This window comes from Tamandua tetradactyla, chromosome 7, assembly GCF_023851605.1.
Source record: "Tamandua tetradactyla isolate mTamTet1 chromosome 7, mTamTet1.pri, whole genome shotgun sequence".
Taxonomy (NCBI): domain Eukaryota; kingdom Metazoa; phylum Chordata; class Mammalia; order Pilosa; family Myrmecophagidae; genus Tamandua; species Tamandua tetradactyla.
The window spans coordinates 133024618-133045919 of NC_135333.1; the positions used below are offsets into that span (position 1 = coordinate 133024618).

Sequence of the window (21302 nt, forward strand, 5' to 3'; positions counted from 1 at the left end):
AAATAATACTTAAATAACTATTGTTGGAATGGTACAAGGATATGTCTTTTTTTTCAGTCATAAAATGAAGCAAATGATTGGCTGTTTCAGTTACAAAAATGAAGGTCTAGCAATGTCATCAGATTTAAAAGGGGAGGGGGTATTATAATACCTTACAATTAACTAATGATTGAACAGCCATTACCCTTGGAATTATGAGTAGCCTACTCCATATCTTCACCTCGAAATGAGAAGGGAGAGGGAGGGGGCTTCTCAAAAGAGCAGCGAGAAGTCACACTTTAATTCCCCCAAATCAAACATAGAGACAAACTGTAAAGTGAGATTCTGTAATTTAATCTGGCCATCAGAATTTCTTTGAGTCTTTCTAGGCTCCTCCGAGCAGCGGGAAAGTGGATGGAAAGAAAAACAATGCCATGAACTTTAAGGCGGATTTCCTTCCCATTATTACTGCCTTAGTGGCAGGAACCTGGGAAAGGGAAGTCAAGGTGTGGTTTGAGCAAGAGGCAACTCCCGGGAATGGCACTTAGTAGGGCAGGGCAGAGAACACCGGGAGGAAACAGAAAAGAGGAGGAGAAAGCGCTGGGACCTGAAGGTGAGAGCGTAGAAAAACAATCCGCGTCGGGAGCCGCGCGCCGTTCAGGTGGTCCTTTCCCGCTCAGGTGAGCTCCTCCCGCGCGTCCCATTGGCCGAGGCGCCCGCGGCGCTGGGAGGACGACGCAGCCCGGTCTAGTTCAGGGTCTAGGGCAGCGCGTCACTTCCGGTAGCGCGGAGCTTGTAAAACACCCTGGAGAGAAAATGGCGGCGGCAGCTGCTTCGGCGCCTCAGCAGCTCTCGGATGAGGAGCTTTTCTCTCAGCTCCGTCGTTACGGCCTGTCTCCTGGCCCGGTGACAGAGAGCACCCGCCCCGTCTATCTCAAGAAGCTGAAGAAGCTTCGAGAAGAAGAGCAGCAGCATCGGTCCGGGAGCCGCGGCAACAAGACGCGGAACAGTAATAACAATAACACGGCAGCCACCACCGTCGCAGCCGCGGGACCGGCGGCGGCGGCCGTCGTGGGGATGGGGGTCCGGCCAGTCTCGGGCGACCTCTCCTACCTACGGACTTCGGGGGGCCTCAGCCGAATCTCGGCCTCGGGCCGGGAAAGCCCCTTGGGAGAGCCTGGGGGCGCCTCGGCCGCCCCCAGGGCTGGCAGCAAAGTGCTGCTGGGCTTCAGCTCGGACGAATCGGACGTCGAGGCCAGTCCCCGGGACCAGGCCGCCGGCGGCGGCGGTGGCGGCGGCGGGAGGAAGGACCGGGCTTCTCTCCAGTACCGAGGGCTCAAACCGCCGCCGGCGCCCCTGGCCGCCAGCGAGGTGACTAACAGCAACTCAGCCGAGCGGAGGAAGCCCCACTCATGGTGGGGGGCCAGGAGGCCGGCTGCCCCCGAACTGCAGACTCCATCGGGGAAAGACGGAGCAGTGGACGACGAGGAAGAGGAGGGAGAAGACGGTGAGGAGAGGGATCCGGAGGCCGAGGAGCAGCAGTGGTCGAGGCGGACGGTGAATGGTAGCCGGCTTCTCCCCTACATCTGCCGGGAAAACTACTCGGACTCGGAGGAAGAAGAGAACGACGATGTGGCCTCCACCAGGCAGGTATCAAAGGACGATTCCCTTTCCCGGCATCGGCCCAGGCGGAGCCATAGTAAACCTCTTGCACCGCTGACTGCTAAATCTGCCGGCAGCAGGCTGGAGACCTCAGTTCAAGGAGGGGGAGGAATCGCGATGAATGACAGGGCGGCGGCTGCTGGGAGTCTAGACAGGAGCCGAAACCTCGAAGAGGCGGCGGCGGCGGCTGTGGGGCAGGGAGGAGGGTGTGATCTACTGGACTCCAGCCCCGTTCCTAGATACCGTGTTAACGCTAAGAAATTGGCCCCTCTTCTGTCTCCGCCACTTACTGACATCGACTCAACCTTGGATTCGTCAACAGTCCCCCTTCGTAAAACTAATAATCATATAGGCGGTGGGGCCTTCAGTGGGGACTCCCCCAGGATTTATTCCAACAGTTTTCCTCCCACTGCCGCGGTGGCCGCCTCCAGTTCACTCAGGATCAATCACTCCAATCATACGGGCTCCAATCATACCTACCTGAAAAACACGTACAACAAACCGAAGCTTTCCGAACCCGAGGAGGAACTTCTCCTGCAATTTAAACGAGAGGAGGTGTCCCCAACAGGGAGTTTTAGTGCCCACTACTTGTCGATGTTTCTCTTAACTGCTGCCTGCTTATTTTTCCTAATATTGGGACTGACTTACCTAGGAATGCGGGGGACAGGAGTATCCGAAGATGGAGGACTCAACTGTAAGTATTAAGCTCTGTGGGTAAGGTAAGGAAGGGCATGTTAATGGTCATGCTTTAACCGCAGTTACATTTTCCGGGAGGTGACTTTTACCTGCAAGAACATGGTTTAGTGAAACGCAACAAATTGAGAGCATTTGTGTCACCTTTCTTTAAGAAAGAGCATTATTTTGGTCCTCAAAAAGATATCCTATAGCTAATTTAAGAGACATCGTAAATCAATGTCTCTTCAAATTGAGTTGTGATTCTAACAGGGAGTGTAAATGCTCTTGAAATTCCAGTTAGTTTGTAGAATTATGTGGGCAGATATGTAATTTCTTTAAAATGAATGAATCTTGAAAGTAGCAAGGCCTTCCCCCTTCCTCCTCCAAATTATTTTCCAGCACCAACTAGCTTCTCTCTCACTTGTGAAAAAGTACCAGTAGGGAGAGCAGTACAAGAGCTTGGGTTCAGATTTACCTGAATTGCGTTCCAGACCCTGCCGTTTACTTGCTAGGTAACTGTAGACAGGTGTGTTCATTCATTCCGCCAGCATCTGAACATTTCTTCTGTGCCAAGCACCCAGTTTACAATAGTAATAAATCAAAGTCTCCTTGCTCTTAAAAACGAAAAGGAGATCATTTTGTGTTTTATGAAGGCGGTAAGGAGGAATTGGTTGGTGTGTGCTACTTTAGATTGAATTGTCAGAAGAGATACTATTTGAGATGAGACTGAAGCAGGGGAAGGAACCAGCCTTGTAAAGAGGAAGAGATCATTCTGGGCAAAGAGAACAAGAGGAAAGGCCCCGAGTTGAGCAAGAGTTTTCCTGTAGGCTGAAGTGGATAGAGCATCTTGAGCAAGAGGGAGAGAGGAAAATCTTCTCTTTCCTAATCTATAAAATGGTGGTAACTGAATAGGAAGGTGGCAGTGAGGTTTAAAATAGAGAAAGTAAATTAGTGCGTGAAGAACTGCTGAATAATAATTTCTCAGTGTTAGCTCTCTCTCCATACTCCCTCTGAAAACTTCTACTCTTTTTACCTAACATGAATTCATTGCATCATGATTTGTATTTATAAAATTGGCTTATTATATTAGCTTTGTTTCATAGTAGAGTGAATGATGCAATTAGCAGACTCAGAAAAATAATAGGGGCCAAAATAGTGTAAGCTTTGACTAGATAACACCAATTTTAAGATGTTCAGATTTTTAATTGTTCATTTTTTAAGATGTTAAGATTATTAATAATATTGCTTGATTAAAGAAATTGGAAAAGAACTCAAATCCAACCCTCGCTGTAATCAGTTCCCTGGGAACAAGAGTAATGTGATGTATCCTTCCCCACATATTTGGGAGCAAAAAGGAATAAGGTTACATTGGAAGCTAAAACTAGTAAAGTTGCCATAAATTAACTGATACTGCTTATCAGCAATGGAATATACTGCCTCTATTTGTTTCTCTACCAACGCCACCACCTACTATATGACCCATCCTTTTCTAAGGGTTAAATGCTTTACACATATTATCGTCCCAGCCATCTTCAGAGGCAGGTGGTGTTATTTGTTATTCCCATTTTGTAGATGAGGAAGTTTTATATTAAACTTTTTTTTTTTTTTTTTACATGGACAGGCACCAGGAATCGAACCCGGGTCCTCGGGCATGGCAGGCAAGCACTCTTACCTGCTGAGCCAGCATGGCCCGCCCTAAACTTTTTTATATAAACATTTTATATAACTCATGGAAATTAAATGTACATAAAGTTGAACAGCTAATGGGTTGGTAGAACTGAGATTTTTTTCCAACTTGAAATTAGGGTTAAATATTTTGTAGTATTAAATATATTTAGGTAGTTCTGTAATTTTTTTTAAAGTGAATGAATATAAAGCAGTACAACACACTTCCAAAGTAATTTCCAAGCCCCAAGCATCTGGCCTTCTACCTGTGGGAAAAAATAGTGGTGGAGTAGTGTAGAAGCTTGGTGTTAGATTTACCTGGATTGACTTCTTCACACTATTTTTGGTATTGCTTGTAGAGAGCTTTCTAAATAACAGGGTATTTTAATTTTATTAGTATTAAGAAAATAATTGAATGGATATTTAGTAGGATTTCATGCCAAATGATTCATGAACACAATTCTTAATTAAGATGATTTTCACATCTTCTGATTATTGAGGTGAATAGCTAATATTTTCTTATCTGCTAAAAATTTGAATAAAATAGAGTGGAATAGAAATGCTGGAGTTTTGGGCTCCCTTTTTCACCCCCACCAGTGTGGAAAGAAGGAAATTATAATGTGTTTTGCATTTTAGTAAATGGTACGTGTGATTAGCGTCTGTGATGGAGAGAACACTGAATAAAGAGGTAGAAGATCTGGGTACTGGATTTATCTAAACGACCTTGGTTGAGCTCCTTGACTTCTGGGCCTCATTTTACTCTATGTTAAATTGGAGTGATAATAACTACTCTATCTTCTGGGTTCTTGGGATTGTCAAATGAGATGGTTTGTTAAAGAAATATGAGTTTGGTATTATTAAAAAGTGTAGACAAACTTTGTTGTTTTCTGGGTAAACTATTGTAATATGTAAAGAGAACGATTAAGTCATTTCTATAAATGACATTTAGTAGAGCATTTCTTACCTATTCAACACTTAATTTTCATTAAATTCCATTAAATGCACATTGTAGAAATTGATACAGAAAATTGAATCAAAGATCAGACTCAAATGATCATTATTTAAAAATTGTTTTTTAATGGAATCCTTAAATCTATGATACACTTGACCCTTTGTATACTTTGGTGAAAAGAAATGTCTGCTCATTTAGTTAGTCTGCACACCTAACGGTGTTAGGATTTCCAGAGTGAATAGTTTTCATTCCCTATACTTATGTATTCCAAATCCTTTGTCATGTTGTGATGCTTAACTATAGGGTTCATTGGTCAAGTAGTATACTTAAGGATATAGCTTTGCTTTGAGTAACAATTTCATTAGAATATTGTAGGTTATATGTGAGAGTATATGCTTTAGAAAGCTTTTATTAAATAACATTTAAATTATATATAACACATAATAGATTAGGCTTTTAAATAGTTCTTAATCTTTTGTTCTTTGAAATTTTTTCATTAGTGCCCTGTTTTTATTAACTGGAATCACTTAAACCCTGAGTCCCAGCTTTTTCATCTGTAAATCTAGGTGGTTGGATTAGATGATCTCTAAACTCTTTCCAGCACCAAGGTTTTAAGATTCTAACTTCCAACTGCCCTTTTCAGCTGTACTGTGACAACTCAAGGATTGGCCTTCAGTCAGATTACTCATTTATGCTGCAGGTGATTAGATCATGACAACCCCCTAAAAGAAAAATGGCAGAATGGATAGACTATCAGACTCAAATGATCATTATTTAAAAATTGTTTTTTAATTTACAAATGACATGATTTTGTAGAAAATTTGAATAGAGATCTGTGAAGCAAAAAGTGAAAGGATAGTGTATGTCTCAGTCTCACCCCTCATTCCTGGTATAAATTCAAGTAATAGGTCCTTTCAGAACCTTTCTGTAGTTTCCATATATATACACACACTCATTAAGCACTGTTTAGGCATCAGGGATATGTGGTGCATAAGGTAGATGAAGTCTGTTCTCATGGAGATTACCCTCTGGGGGAAAGATGGGTGTGAACAGGTAAATGACTCAGATTTTCAGATAGTGATAGGTGCTAACACAAGGTACTGATAGTAACTTTGGGGGACTTTTGTCAAGAGTTATACAGTATTATGTATAGGTGTGCAAGCCTCTGAGGCGGTGATATTTGAACTGAGATATATGAACTGAGATAAATGACTAGAAGAAACTAGCAGCCACTGAACATCAGTGCACAGAGCATTCTCGGCAGAAGAAACAGCAAAAGCAGCCTCATGAGGCAAGAATAAACTTGACATGTTGAAGAATCAGAAAGAATGGCCAGTGTTGCCACAGGTTCCTCTGTAACCTGCTTCAAGTCACCAGTTACTTGATTGCCAAATTCAGGGGCGGCTTTAAAGTTTTTTGATACATTAGATTCATTGAAAACGCCCTTTTTTCATGAAACTCCTTTCTAAACTTCTGTAGCACCACTCTCTCCTAGTTTCTATTTACTTCCCTTTGCCTGGCTTTCAAATATTGGTGCTCTCTGCGCCCTATACCTTTTGCGCAAAGGCAGTTTGGGTCTCTCTCCTAATTAATACTTCCCAATTTTGTATTTTCAGCTTGGATGTCTCTGGAGCTCTAGACTGACTTACTTGTTTATTAGATATTTCCTTCTGAATGTTCCTGAAGTACCAGTACATCATCTTACCTTCTTTCTTTTTGCCCTCAGTTTTTCCCTCCTCCTCTGATCTCTATTTTAGTTAATGGCACTCTGTCAACTCAGATGCTCAAGATAGAAGCCTTAGTTTCCTTCCTTTCCATCACTTTCCTACTAGCTCCCAATCTAATAGATAACTAAGTCCTGTAATTCTACCTCCTACGTATATTGTTTCTCTGTTGCCACTGCTCTAAGCTCTTGCCCAAACTGTTTCAATAATCAACAGGTGTCCCTCCTTCTAGGCTATAGCTCATGCAGTCCATTTTTCACTTGTCAGAGCAATATATGAAAACACAAGTGTAATCAACCACTTTCTTGTTTAAAATTATGCAATGGCTTTCCCTCACTTATTGGATAACATCTAAACTTGTTGGTTAAATTGTTCATGATCATATTCTGTTTGCCTTTCTAGCGTCATTTCCTATCAATCCTGCTCATCAAACTCTACTTTCTGGAAGAGAAAACTACTTTCTATTCTCTGAATATGTCATGAATGTTTATATATCTCTGTCTTTGCACATGTTATTCCTTTCTTTGGGAATGTACACTTTTCCTCTCTACTGTCCAATTGCTTAAGTTTCACCTCTGGACATCTCTAACTTCCCATTCTTTTCTCCCCAGAGTGTGGTCTGTCATTCTCTGCTCAAATAAGATCTGTGCTTCCCTTCATAGCATTTATTAGAGTGTATTATGATTGTATATCCATCAAGCCAGATTAATCACAGCTCATATAAGAGAAGTAGAATACAATGGTAAAGTGTACAGGCTTTTTCACTCAGTTTCAAGTTTGAGTCTCAGCTCTCTCTTTTTCTGCTCTAATTTTTTTGGCAATTTTCTTAAGACTCAGTTGCCTCATATTAAAAATAGATATCTGTCTAGATGATAATACCTGCCTCATGGTGGCTTTCAGCATTAAGTGAGATAATGTGTTTAAAATGTTTGGTTGAGTTGTCTGGCATAAGGAATTCACTTAATAGATGGAAGTCATGTTAGCGTTCTTGGCCTGAATTCATTTTTAGTGTTGAGTCATGCCCCCCATAAAAGGCATATTCAGGTCCCAACCCCTGGTCCTGTGGGTGTGAACTCATTTGTAAATAAGATATTTGAAGATGTTATTAGTTAAGGTGTGCCCACACTGAAGGAGGGTGGACCTTAATCCAGTATGACTGAAGTCCTTATAAGCAAAGGAAATTGAACATAGGAAGAGAAGCCATGGGGAGCAGCAGAAACTGGAAGTCAACATAACCGAGAAGGGGAAGGAGAAGATATTGCTATGTACATTGCCATGTGATGGAAAATGAAGGAACAATGAGGATCGCCAGAATGCCAGTCTTCAGGGAGAAAGCATCGCCTCGCTAACACCTTGATTTTGGTGTTTCTTATCAGTAGATTTAAACCTTTTTGTCAAGGTGTCCTAGTAGATAAAAGGGAGGCATCTTTCATATTACCTGATTAATGTCTTTTTTATTTCTAAAACTGAAAAAAAAATGCTTTTCTTTTTTGCAGTTATATTTAATCAGTTTATGAAGCACAGCTCAAAACTAATCTTAAGCCTTATTGACCACTAGGATGTAAATTTGCTGATAAGAAACTCAGAGATGGGTTACCTTACAAACTTAAGGCAGAAAAACATTCTATAGGCATGTAGATGGGTCTTAGAGTAAGCTTCTGTTAACATGAAGAACATCTAGTAGAGAAGGAAAGCCTGACACATGCCAGTTTGTAAGACACCATGAATGCTATTACTACTAAAGTGGGATAATAAGGGTATAGCTCTGTGAATAAATAGGTGATAGGTTGAATGGGGGTAATCAAGAGATTGGGACATATCAAATAAAATGAATTTGATAAACAGGATATTAAAATCATACTACTTAAAGTATAAGGAATTTAAAGTGCATTAGGATCTTCAATCTCCCAGATAATTCACCTGAAACACATAATGAAATTTTCATTGTGTTTTGCATTTGAAACCAAACCAGAGACATGATTTGTGCTGGCGCTGTGTAAAGAAATCTGTAGACGAGACAGAAATATAATTTAGGCTCCATATCCAGTTTTTAAATTTCTGGTAGCCACATTAAGAAGTAAAAAGAAACAGGTGAAATTAATTTGAATAATGTAATATATTCACAATATTATTTCAACTTACAATCAATAAAAAAATTCCCTCAGAGGTCTTCTTAGCTTGAAGTGGAGGTTGATAATCCCTAAATCTTTATTAATTTTCCTTGTTGGAAATGTTTTCTTACATGCTTTCCGCCTTTTCCCATTGTAAGCTGCTTTCTACAGCTCTTCAACTAGAAATGTAGGAACGAGAGATGGCCTTTTGGCAGGAGATAAGGAAAGAGTCAGCTTCTTTTAGGAAAAATGAAAACTGAATGACTGGTAAAACTTTGTTGGAGTGAAAAAAAAATTGAGGTTTTCATTACCTCACTCTGAGAAAGATTTTGGGATGCTCTTATCATACTCCTTGAATTTTAAATATTATCTCAATTTTTTATGCAGTGTTATTTTATGGTGGCTTTATATTTGGCTGCATCTTCTAATTACTTTGAATAATTTCTTTGAATTACACTTGGATTCCTAGAGAATGTTTGCTCACAAAGACAAGCTGTTTTATTTCCAAAAGGAAAAATAGTCAAGTTACCAATTTTTGCATGCGTTGTCTTCCAAATCATGTGTAAAACCGTTGTTTGGAACTTGGAACATGTTTTACTACACTGTTTTAAAATTTACAGTAACAGACTAGCCCATAGAAGCCTATTTTACTTTATCCTATTTTACCATTGATATTCACTGTTGATTCAAGTTTTGGGTCCTTGAAGCTCTGAATCATGTACTGTGGAGTTGGAGGAGAAGGAAGGCTTTTTTTTCTGTTTGGCTGTCCTCTCTTTCTTTACTTTTCCATCCCTTAATTTCTTTTCTCAAACTCATACTAGCCTAAGCTTCTTATTGTTCTACTGTAATCTGACAAAACACCTAAGTGCTCAATACTACAAAATTTTCTGTGATTACAGTAGGTCCATTTATTGGGTGCTTAGCAAGTGTAAATGTTTTATGTGCATTATCTCATTTAGTCCTCTTAGAAGTTTTATTAGGTACTAGTCTCATAAAATTTTACATATTAGGAATTTAAGATTGGGTTAATCACCTTGTCCAAGTTTATCGGACAGACAGGGATTTGAACCCTAACAACTTGAGTTGGAACCTCATTCTCTAACCATTATATTATATTGTTTTTTTCTTGCACATGTACTCGTTTTCTTTGCAACCTTACCAAATCCCAGCTCCTCTTATTCCCTTGGTTCATTGGCTTTTGGCTGTTAGGGCTATTTGATTGGATTAGATCATGATATTTTAAAACTCATAGTCAAGAAATGTATGATTTTATGATAAAATTGATGATAATGTGATTATCTTTAATGAAGATTGAGCCAATGTGGAATTAGATTTAGCCTAGCTATCTCAAAATCTTTCTTCTTCCTATCACGTACAGTAGATGAGTTGCCTACATTTTTCAATGGCAGTTTATGGTATTAAGGGCTATGAACATTTCAGGAGCTGTACCTATTGTAAAGTATTGTTTGAGGACTACATGATGTTTCCCTTTTGTATTGTGCTATTATTTTTCAACTATTTATCAATATTGCTATGATTAGAATATGACGTGAAAAAATACTGTACTCATGGTAGAATTTTGTCATAGTCTCAGTAAATGAATATTAGAAGTACTGTTGTGGGAAATCTAAAAATCTTGATATAAATTGAAGGTGTCCTTTTACTTAAAAAGTAGAGAAGTATAGTTTAAAGTATATTATAAGGAAATTATGTATAGTGATTACATTTTAGAACTTGTTTGCAAGACATACATAGTGAATAACAAGGGGTCAGTTGTAATGTTTAAATGACTGATTACCAACCTTTAATAGTCTTAGAGGTGATTGATTATACTTTAAATATAAGATGTTTGCTAACCCACGTTCTCTCTTTGGTGAAATTTTTGGCAGCACTTTGCAGTTCTTTTAAATAAATGTTATTTCTTCCCAGAATCTCCATGGCAGACACATAGGAAGAATGGAGTAGTGGTATATTATGTTATTTTGTAAAACTGAATGCTGTTTATTTATTCATGCTAGGATTGAGAAAAGAAGGAAAAGCTAAGGATTATTAATCCTTTTTTCACCCAATGTTGCTGTGAATAGTAACAAAACATCCCATTTAATCTTCACATTAGATAAATGTTGGGATCCCCATTTTACATGCACTAGCAAGAGCCCCAGAGAGGGTGACTTACCGAAGATCACACTTATCATAAGTCTTGCTCCAGACATATTTTATTTTAGCTCACTGACTTTTCATTCATGTAAATGACATAGCTTTTGGAGCAAACATTACGTAGAGAAAAATTTGTATTCGACTTAAATTTTAGTTTAAATTTTAAAAATAGTACTAGATTGAAATTAATACAAAATGTCAGCTCTAAAGTATATTAATACTATCTTATCCAAAAAAAGAAAAAAGTGTAAAAATATTATCCAAGTACTTTGAAATATCTAGTATCTTTTTAAAAATTGTGTAGTGTTTGAGTTAGAAAATGAAAGCAAAAGCTAGGTTGATCAGTTCTAACGCATTTTTAAAAATAGGGATGTAACATTTGTTGGGTTGGATTAGATTGCTTTTTTGGGGAGAGAATTAGATTGCTCTTGCATTTAGTTTTGTTTTGTCTTTTAAAGCAAATACCTTCTCTATCGTCCTTAAAATTCCTTAGCTGTTTAATAAATGATGAAGAACCATAATACAAGAACTGGAGTTAAATAAATAAAAATGCGTAAGCATGATATGTGTTTTGGTATTTAAAAATCAAGAATAAATAGCCTATATACAATTTGGAAAAAAAAAGGAATTAACAGCTTAAAGTAGTAAATTAAAATTCTAGCAAGTCATATCAGCTAGCTAGAGCAGACATTGTATGAATGCAAATAAGTTATCTTGTGCTTTATAATTTACAATGCCTTTGACATATACTTTTTTTTTTTTACATGGGCAGGCACCAGAAATCGAACCCGGGTCCTCTGGCATGGCAGGCAAGCATTTTTGCCTGCTGAGCCACCGTGGCCCCTTTGACATATACTCTTACACAGCATCTCTACTGGTTTGTTTCAGGTTGTTGCTATAGTTCTTTTTTTGTCTCTTTATGCTAATAAATCCTGTTTCCGGAGTAAGGGAGGTCACACTTTGAATGAATAAAAGCAGAAAAGCTTAAAATCAGTCATTTTTTGCCATATAGGATTATCTAGCTAGCCAAATTCTCATCTCTATTTATTTCTTTTGGAATTATGTCCACCCCACCCCACTTTTAGAAAAATATGAGCGTTCTACAAGACCAAGAGTATTTAACCAGTGGTTTATGAATCTTAAAGAATCCATTCATACATGACTCAATGTTAACAGTTGACCCCTTAAAATTATATGCATATACATATGGATTTTTCTAGGGAGAGTGGCCATAGATTTTATTAAAAATTCAAAAGGGTTTTTACACCTTCCTCACAAAGTAATGAGAATCACTGCAGTGATTAATAAGATAATAAGAGCTTTCATCTCTGTATCCCCTAGTACCTTCTTGTTTATACATTTGTTATAGTTGTTTGTTGAACAGAATTTAACAAATAGAGATGATATCCTGGGAAACAAGTTTGAAATTAGTAATAATTTTGGAATTTTTAGATGCCTTGAACATTTACCAAAGGGTATTAAAACCTTTAAGGCAAAAAAAAAAAAAAAGAAAAAGAAAAAAAAACCTTTAAGGCCTTATTTACTTGGTTCAGGAAACTGGTTAGTGACAGGTTCAAATTTCAAGCACTAGTATATATAGTAGTTAGGTTATTTTAAGTCAGAGAATAAAGTAAAAATTAGAGCATAAAGCAAAAATTAAGCATGGTAAAAATTATCATCAGAAAATCCTTTAGATTTAGAGTTGATATTTTTCTTTCAAAAAGACCGGTTATTTTGCCAGTGTAGGAATAAATTATTTTCTTTGAGTGCTTGAAACAAAGCACTTGAGGCCCATAGTACATCTTTAAACATTAAAATCATACTACTTTTTATGAACTACTCACAGTATAAGAGCCACTGGAAACTGCAGCAGCTGAGGAGAAAGCATACTTAGATCTTCCATCTCAAGATTTGTCTAGAGTATATGCTTCGTTGTGTGTGGCCTGAGAAATGATCATTGCCTCAGAGCTGACACAAGTCAGGTGTGTTCCTTTGACAAGAGGTATCAGGAGCCTGTCCAGTGCAGCATCAGTGAGGGTGTGAAGCCTTGGTGGTAGGCGCTGGCATTGCTGCAGAGTTGAACGTGGTGAAAGTGAGAGAAGGCCTTGGGGTGTAGCCCGGGCATTCAGACTGCAAGTCAAAGTAATTGGTTGTCAGTCTACCTCTACCTTATATTCTATGAAGTAGCATCTGCACTGGGCTTTTAATACCTCAAAGGTGTTGACATCAACGTCATTATCACTGACAGGCGTTGAGTGAGTCCATGTTATATCCTCCTATCCTCGCATGAATGTCTGGTTATCAAAGGCTTTTCTCAATTTGTTTACATTTGAATCATGCTTGTCATGTTTACAGTATTTTGGGGATTCCTGATCATTACTATCATTCCATTACACAATGTGCTTATTGATAATAGATAAGTGGAATGGTGGTGGGGTATTGCATGAGTCAGTTTTTTAAAAAATTTTTATTCAGACATATTCATTGTCTCTCCCTCTGCTAAAAGTAGAAATTGATTTTAAGTGAATTAGGTGACAGTCTGATATAATTCCAGTGTGTATTGTACTTTCTGTTCATTTTGTGCATGTGAAAGCATGGTTTTTATTTTCAAGGTTGTATTAAAACCAACAACAACAAAAGTCTTGTTTAGCCTGGTCTACCACATGTTGTAATTGCTAACATTTTGTTTTTTCCATTGGTTTTGGTTTTGACTTAATGATGGCATACCAAAATTCCCCTATTTCCTAAATGGCTTTGTGTTTTTGCCTGATCTCTTCCCGGGCTAAAAGTCAAGATGCAACTGTTCAGCAAGTTGCTTATCGAGTCAGTGTTAAATTTCTTTTTTTAGCTTTAAATTTAGCTTATATGTTATTTCAGTCCTACATCAATTGCTCTGATTTGTCTATACATATAATGCCTGTTTTCCTTTTATCAGAACTATACTTATGCCCATTTGAGAAGTGGAATAAGAACCACTACCATTTGTATTTTTTTTTAAGTTTTAATCATATTTAGTTCTATTCAGCTCTTCATTCCTCTGTAGCTTTTGTCACTCCAATTTCCCTCTTTGTCTATTGTCTTTGTGCTACACAAAACTACACTAGTGGTAGTATTTGCTATATTGTAATTCGGAATATTATTAAGTAGACAGCCTATTGGTATTTAGGGCCATCCCATGGGAAATTCATGCTGCTTTATTGCATTGCACTGGAGATAGACTGTACAGTGTATCAGAGATCGTTTTGGATTTCCAGATTTTTATTTAGAAAAATTTCAGCATAGACCTTGTTTTGGTATGGTTTCATTTATATTCTTTCATTGTAAACCTTGAGGAAGCTTTATAGCCATTCTCTAGTGTGTAACAGTTAATGTTTAAAATCTCTTAGTATATAAACTGTCACCACATTTAATAAATTACAGTATTGCATTAGCGTAAATTCCTTTGGGTGCCAAGTTAGCTGTTGCACAGATGCTTGGTATTATTTATAGGTTTGTATTTAACCTTTGTGGGCTGTCGTGCTTTTATTTTTCTCTTCACTTGTCACCATGCAGTAGCAGAAATTCTTTAGCTGGTATTTGTACAAAAATAGCTTTCAAGAAGAAATTTATTTGAATTACTGAAAAAGTAGATCATTCAAACTTTTGGATATGTTATCTTGAACAATGTTGTAAAAATTATGCTCCTGTAATTTAAGTACATATATTATTTAGTCTTTGAAGGTGTTCCCTATATGACCTTTCTTCTCAACATTGCGGTTAAACTACAGGAGTGTTTTATAGCTGACAAAATTTTATGGAGACAGAAGCTTAATATTTTCCCTCTGGAGTTTTGAGCTATTTAGATTTATCTCTTTTTCCCCCTGCCTTCTTCCCCTCTCTCCTTCCCATTTTTTCTGTGGGAGGAATTTGTTAATTGACTTTAATTTTGTCTTATAGTAAGCCATTGATATTTTCTTACAGTCTAAAGTCTTGTCTTAGGTTAAACATTTTTTAATGGAAGCTTCAGTTTCAGTCATGAGTCAGATTGAGTAATCAGTAATTCTATCAAATATTCATTTTTTAATATTCACAGAGTCTTGTGAAATCATTGAGAGGGGAATCATCTCCAACTCAATAAGTTGAGCATTTTAGAATGAATATTTGGGAAATATTTTGCTTTATTATAAAAACTATATGCAACTTCGAATTTTGGCTATTTTCCTATGTAATAAGTTTCAGGCATTTTAGTAAAAAATAACTAAAAATCATATCTAGTTGTAAATTATATTATTTAAGAAATAAGACTATGTTAGTCAAGTCTCTTTAAAACAAACAAAAAATCTTACAGTAACTCTTTGCAAAAGAAGGATTTTTCTTTTTCAAATCTAGATACACCAAGAATTTAGATTTAATTGGAAGAAAGAAAATGTCTTTTCTTCTCCAGTACAATAAGCTTCAGCTTTTAAAATGGGAGTTTTCACTTAGTGTATCTAGTTGTTGAAGTGATCTTTGACCAGTTCCCTGATAGGATTTTCACACCACCAACAAACAGCTCTTTTTTTATGTATGCTTTTCCCTAACATTTTACTGTGAATATTTTCAGGTGGAAAAGTGAAAGGCTTATGCTTTAAAAATACGTATAAAAATACATATATCCATCACCTAGATTCTATATTTAACATTTTCTGTATTTACTAAGTATCCATTACTCTCTCCACACATCATTCTGTCTTTTGTTTCTTTTAATATATTTCAAAGTAAGTTAAACATACCAGGATGTTTCAACCTTACGTATTTCATGCCTATTATGAACTAGAGTTCAGCTCTTTTTTTCTGGGTATACAGAAGGATGCACAAATCTTAAATGTGCCAGCAGGGCGGGCCATGGTGGCTCAGCGGCAAGAACGCTTGCCTGCCATGCCAGAGGACCCGGGTTTGATTCCTGGTGCCTGCCCATGTAAAAAATAATTAAAAAAAAAAAAAAGTACCAGCAGATGAGTTTTGACAAATCTGTACATCCATGTAACTTAAACCTCTCAGACATAGAACGTTACCTTTACTCCTGAAAGTTCCTTAATGCTTCTTTCCCATTAGTACTCCATCACTATTTTGATTTTTTTCACTGTAGATTAGTTTTGCCTGTTCTAAAACTTCATATAAATGGATTCTTGGAATACATACTCTTTTGTGTAAGGCATTTTTTCACTCAGCATGATATTTTTAAAATTCATCAGTGTTAAATTTGCCAATAGTTCATTCCTTTTTATTACTCTTAATTTTTAATGCTCAAATTCATTTTAGGCAGAAATTATTTGCACTGTCTTGAATTCTTAAAGCACTCCACACTTAACTCTAAAATGGTATTAATCACTTTATATCATAGTCACTTGATTATCTCCACCTCCACTGCTTTGGAAACAGCATGTTCCCAGAACATGGTGTATAGAATATGCTCTATAAATACTTGTTAAGTAAATGAACATCCAGTGGTTAGCGGCCTTTCTTATAGCTTTTATTATAGAGATCCCAAACTGGAGTACAATTGTAATGTAAATTAGTGCTGATATAAAGATAAGTAATTTTGATGATGTCAGTACCCTCTCCCCCTTCTCCAGGGAATCTTTATTTTTATGGTGAGGAAATGTGAGACTTTTACATGACCACAAAGTTGATAGGGACCATAATGTTCTATATCATATATAGAGAGGAAGTATAAGAACCAACAAATTATTAGGTTATTAGCAGATTGACATAAGTAAATAATAAAAGATAAGTATGATTCTGAATTTTGACCTTTTAGTTCTATGAATTTAATGTCTATACACACTATTTTCATTATGTTCTTGGTACTTTGATATTGATATTTAAAGCCCTTTATATTTTTATTATATAAAAATCACTGTAAGTATTCTATATTCTTTAAGGATAGCTTAATTGTAAATAGCATGGGATTTCTGTCACTTTTAAAACAGGGGCAGGGGAAAGGAGTCCCATAGGAACTCTCAAGCTCTTGTCCCTCCTCCCTTCTCTCACACTCATTATCTTGTCTAGGTCTATAGCACTGTAAATCCAGATACGTAGGTGGGATTTAAATGGAAAGGTTATTCATGAGTAGAACAAGTGTGATACAGTAGTTTACCTTGAGCAAATTTTATATTGGATAGCTTTTGTCCATAAACTTTCTGTATTTAATCTCAGTTTTCACAGTAATTAATTAAGCTTACATTAAGTGAACTGCTCCTTTCTTGACCATATTTTCAGTAAAGCCATGAGGCAAATAATGATCTTTCAGAAGACAAATGGGCGACACACTGTGTTTCAAAAGAATGTATTGCCTTGTTCACCCCTGTCCATTTTTAGATCAGGCTAACTGATGGTGAAATGCAGAAGTGGTTGCCACACAGGTGCAGTATTCTGCAGCTGTTGGCAGCATTTTCCTCCCTTCGCAAATAATTATATTCTTTTAAAACTTTTAGCGGTAGAAGATGTGATTTGAAAATTTGAATGTCTGTTTACAGAAAGATAGAGCATAGAGACATCATTCACCATTTGGGCAGTTGAATATAATGCTTACAATAATACTTGAAGTTTCCTAAGACTAAAACTTTGCCTTTAAGTTACCAAGTTTTAAAATTATAAGAGACTGCCTTTGGGAGCCCAGCATACTTTTATCATCCTTTCTCCTACTTGGAATCCAATTCAGGAAATGTATAGGCAATAATAGTTACACTAACCATTTTCTTTCTTCATTCATTTAACACATTTTAATTGCATTACCTGCAAGGTGGTTACAGGTAATCATGCCTGCCTGGAAAGTATTCATAGAATGCTTTTCTAAGGAGGTAATTTTTGAACTAAGGTCTTAATGGTAAGTAGGAATTATCTAGGCAAGCCAGGCAATGAAGAATGTTCCAAATTAGAGCGAACAGTCTGACTGCAGACTCCAGGTCATTGAATTTTTTCCTCAGATTTTTCTTCCCTTTGTGGTATGTTATTTTTCTCTGGATTTATTTTTGTTCTCATATTATGGTTATGAGCTTAGGTTTTAAGTTGCCTGGGTTCAACTCCTAGCTCTGCCATTAATTAGCTGTGTGACCTTGGCCAAGTTTCTTCACTATTCTAAGCCTCAGGTTTCTCATCTGTAAAGTGGATGTAACAGTAATAATACTTACTGTTTTAGTTTGCTAAAGCTGCTGGAATGCAATATACCAGAAACAAAATGGTTATATGAGAAACAGAATGGTTTTTAAAAAGGGAATTTAAGTTGCAAGTTTACAGTTCTAAGGCCATGAAAGTGTCCAAATTAAGGCACTGACAAGAGGTTGTCTTCACTTAAAAAGGGCTGAAGAAAGGCTTCTGGACTCCTCTCTCAGCTGGGAAGACACATGGCAATATCTGCTAGCTTTCTCTCCCAGGAGTCCTTCCCTGACCACTCTAGCTAAAGCAGTCTCCTTTACATTGCCTCATTTTATTTTCTTAAAGTTACGTTTCTGGACCCGACATTTTCTTATTTGTATGTTTGATTATTCTGTTTTCCTGGACCAGATTTCACGTGTTTTGAGAGTAAAGATTTTGTTTGGTTGATTCTGTAAACCAACATTGAGTAGTATGGTGCCCACCCATGCTAGACACTCATTAACTATTTATCCTTTGACTGACTCTGTTTCTTTGGTTACAACTAGTTCTGGACACTTTAAAGTCTCTTTCATAGATTACGTTACTTATCTATTGAATGTTACAGAGTTAAGAAAAGTGAATTTTTAATTCTAGGAACTTATCAGGAATCTAGTTTTCTTGGCTTGTAGAGAATTGGATTTTTACATCAGGGTATTTCCTGACTCCCTGTGTACAGAGTTCTTGCTCTCCAGACTGAACTTCTTGAGGGCAGGGCTTACATATATTTTTTAAAAATGTCCTGCAAGTAGCATAATGCGTGTCACATAGTAGGCTCTTGACATATGGTTGAGAATATTTTATGTTTTGAGATTGAAGCCAAATGAGAATGCTGTTTAAATGTGGTACTAAACTAGAAATTGATTTTTTTTTAACTGATACCATGTTGAAACGCTGAAGTAGCATTATGAAATGGTGAAACAACGTGCTGTGGCAGCAGAAAGGAGAGGAGTAATTAATTCTGTCTGTGTAGGGCCACGGCTTTGATGAGTTGTGTTAAATATTTTCCTTGACTACTAGTAGAGAACTTGTTTTGAAAAAAAATTTACCTTCATCTAAGATAAATGTGTTCTCCAACAGTACTGTCTTTTCCCCTCTTACGCCCCTTTTTGGTGTTTTTGATGCTTTATGTGCTAGGGAGATTGAAGTCTAATTGATTCAAAATCTGAAAGTTCTAGAGAAGAATGCATTCCTTAAACCAAACAGAGGAAATAAATATTTTTTGTAGTTGTTATTTCTGTAATGTGAAGAATATGGGCTTAAGAGTCAGGCATAGGTTGAATCCATCTTTTTGAATCCCAGCTCATAAATTGTTTTTGCCAGTTTGAATCTGTTGTGGACACCAGAAAAGCCATGTCCTTTAATCCTCATTCAGTGATGCTGGCTGGGTGGGAGCTTTTTGATTATTCCCAGGGAGATATGACCTTCCCATTCAAGGTGGAGTTGCTTACTGGAGCCCTTTAAGAGGGAATCATTTTGAAAAAAGCTTTTGAGCCCACTCAGCCTAAGACCTTTGGAGATCGAGAAGGAAAACACCCCCGGGGAAGGAAAACGCCCCTGGGGAAGCTTCATGAAACGAGAAGCCGCAAGAGAAGGCTAGCACCTCTCTGACAACAAGAGGTAAAGGTAACCTCTTGTTGGTGTATTGATTTGGACATTTTCACAGCCTTAGAACTATAAACTTGCAACATAATAAATTCTCCTTTTTAAAAGCCATTTTGTTTCTGGTATATAACATTCTGGCACCTTGCAAACTAGAACACTGTTGATCTCAAGGCAGCATCCTAACTTTACCGCTTCAGTTGCTCTGCCTACAAAAACAGGTAATAATTGCCTTTAAATAGTGTCATAGTAAGGATGAAATGAAGTGCTTCATGAGTACCTGGTATTAGCATGCCTTGTCATAGTAAGAGCTCAATAAATAGAACTTTTTAATTCGAAGGAAAGGGTTACAGAGTGACCTTTTGTTCCAACCCAGTACAATCCCAAGACCAAAGAACTTGGAATAAGATTAGCTGTAAGTTTTAATTAGGTACTTATGGACAGGAGGAAGATACTTCCCAAGGTGGCTAGTTGGGAAATGAAAGCCAGCATTCCACCCAAGACCGAGAGAGAGGAAGGAGCCTGGGAGAGGAGGAGAGCGTGGGCTACAGCTTATAATGTTTAGAGTCTCTTGAGGCTTGATTAGAGAAGGGGAATTGTGTATTCTTTGACATTTAATGTCTGTCCTGGTCATGTAGGCAGCTGTATGACTTGCTCTCAAAATAGAGAAGGGGCTGAGGTGGGGCCGGGGCCCTGGCTCCTTGCACCTTGATTGGTTATTACCCCTTGATGTTGGTGAAGCTGTTATTCCAGGAGACTATAATATGCATTCAATCTTCTGTTCTTTCAGCATGTATTTAGCACCCAGTGTCTGAAGGCATTGATAGAGATTTTGCAATTTTAATACGTGAGGGAACAAACCAAAGAATTAAATCATAATATATGGTAGTAAAGGGGAGAGTAAATACAATAGGATTTCTGAGAACAGTTACTATGTGCTGCAGTGGTTATAGAAGTTTTGCATGATTGTAGCAGAGCTACAAACTGGGCGTTGAAGATAGAATGAAGGAGAGGGAAAACATTTGGGCTTAAGGAAGACCAGATGGATCAAAGGTTCAGAGCCTTTGTGCCAGAATATTTCGGTATACTGATAATGATAGTAATTCCAACTATTCAGAGCAGAAAAATTTACAGGTAGACCAAAATTGTCTGCTGATCCAGAGATAGTGAAAGGAAAGCAGCCTGAATGTACTATTTCCTTTGTTTTCCTGGGTCATAAATAGCAAGTCATTTATTCTCCAAATGCTTTGGACTATTAAACTTAGGCCATACAGTGGCCTGCCACCTTATTACATGTGCCTTTCTTTTTTTTTTTTTTTAAATCATAAGCCAGATAACATATGCTCCCAATTCTCTGAGGTTTCTCACTCAGAGTAAAATATAAAAATCCTTTCAGTTGTCTTCAAGGCGCTACATGATCTGTACCTACTGACTCCTTAAATAATCTTAACACTCTTAACTTCATTTCCTTCTTCCTACTTGCCTTCTTATCCACTCTGCTCCAGCCACACTTTCCTTCCTTCTTCCATTTCCAGGAATAATATGCCAGACATGCTACCATCTCAGCCTTTGCACTTGCTATTCTCTCTACAAACTTCTTTTAGATATCTTTTAGATATCTTT

General features: G+C 37.5%; 1 protein-coding gene across 1 annotated transcript in view; it reads left to right on the forward strand.

Moving 5' to 3' along the window:
* Positions 1-748: 748 nt before the first annotated feature.
* Positions 749-21302, forward strand: part of LEMD3 (LEM domain containing 3) — a 65313-nt gene continuing 44759 nt past the window's right edge. The window contains exon 1 of the mRNA XM_077111318.1: positions 749-2335. Within this exon, the coding sequence (XP_076967433.1) occupies positions 796-2335 (1540 nt within the window). The 5' untranslated portion in view covers positions 749-795. The remainder of the gene's footprint in view (positions 2336-21302) is intronic.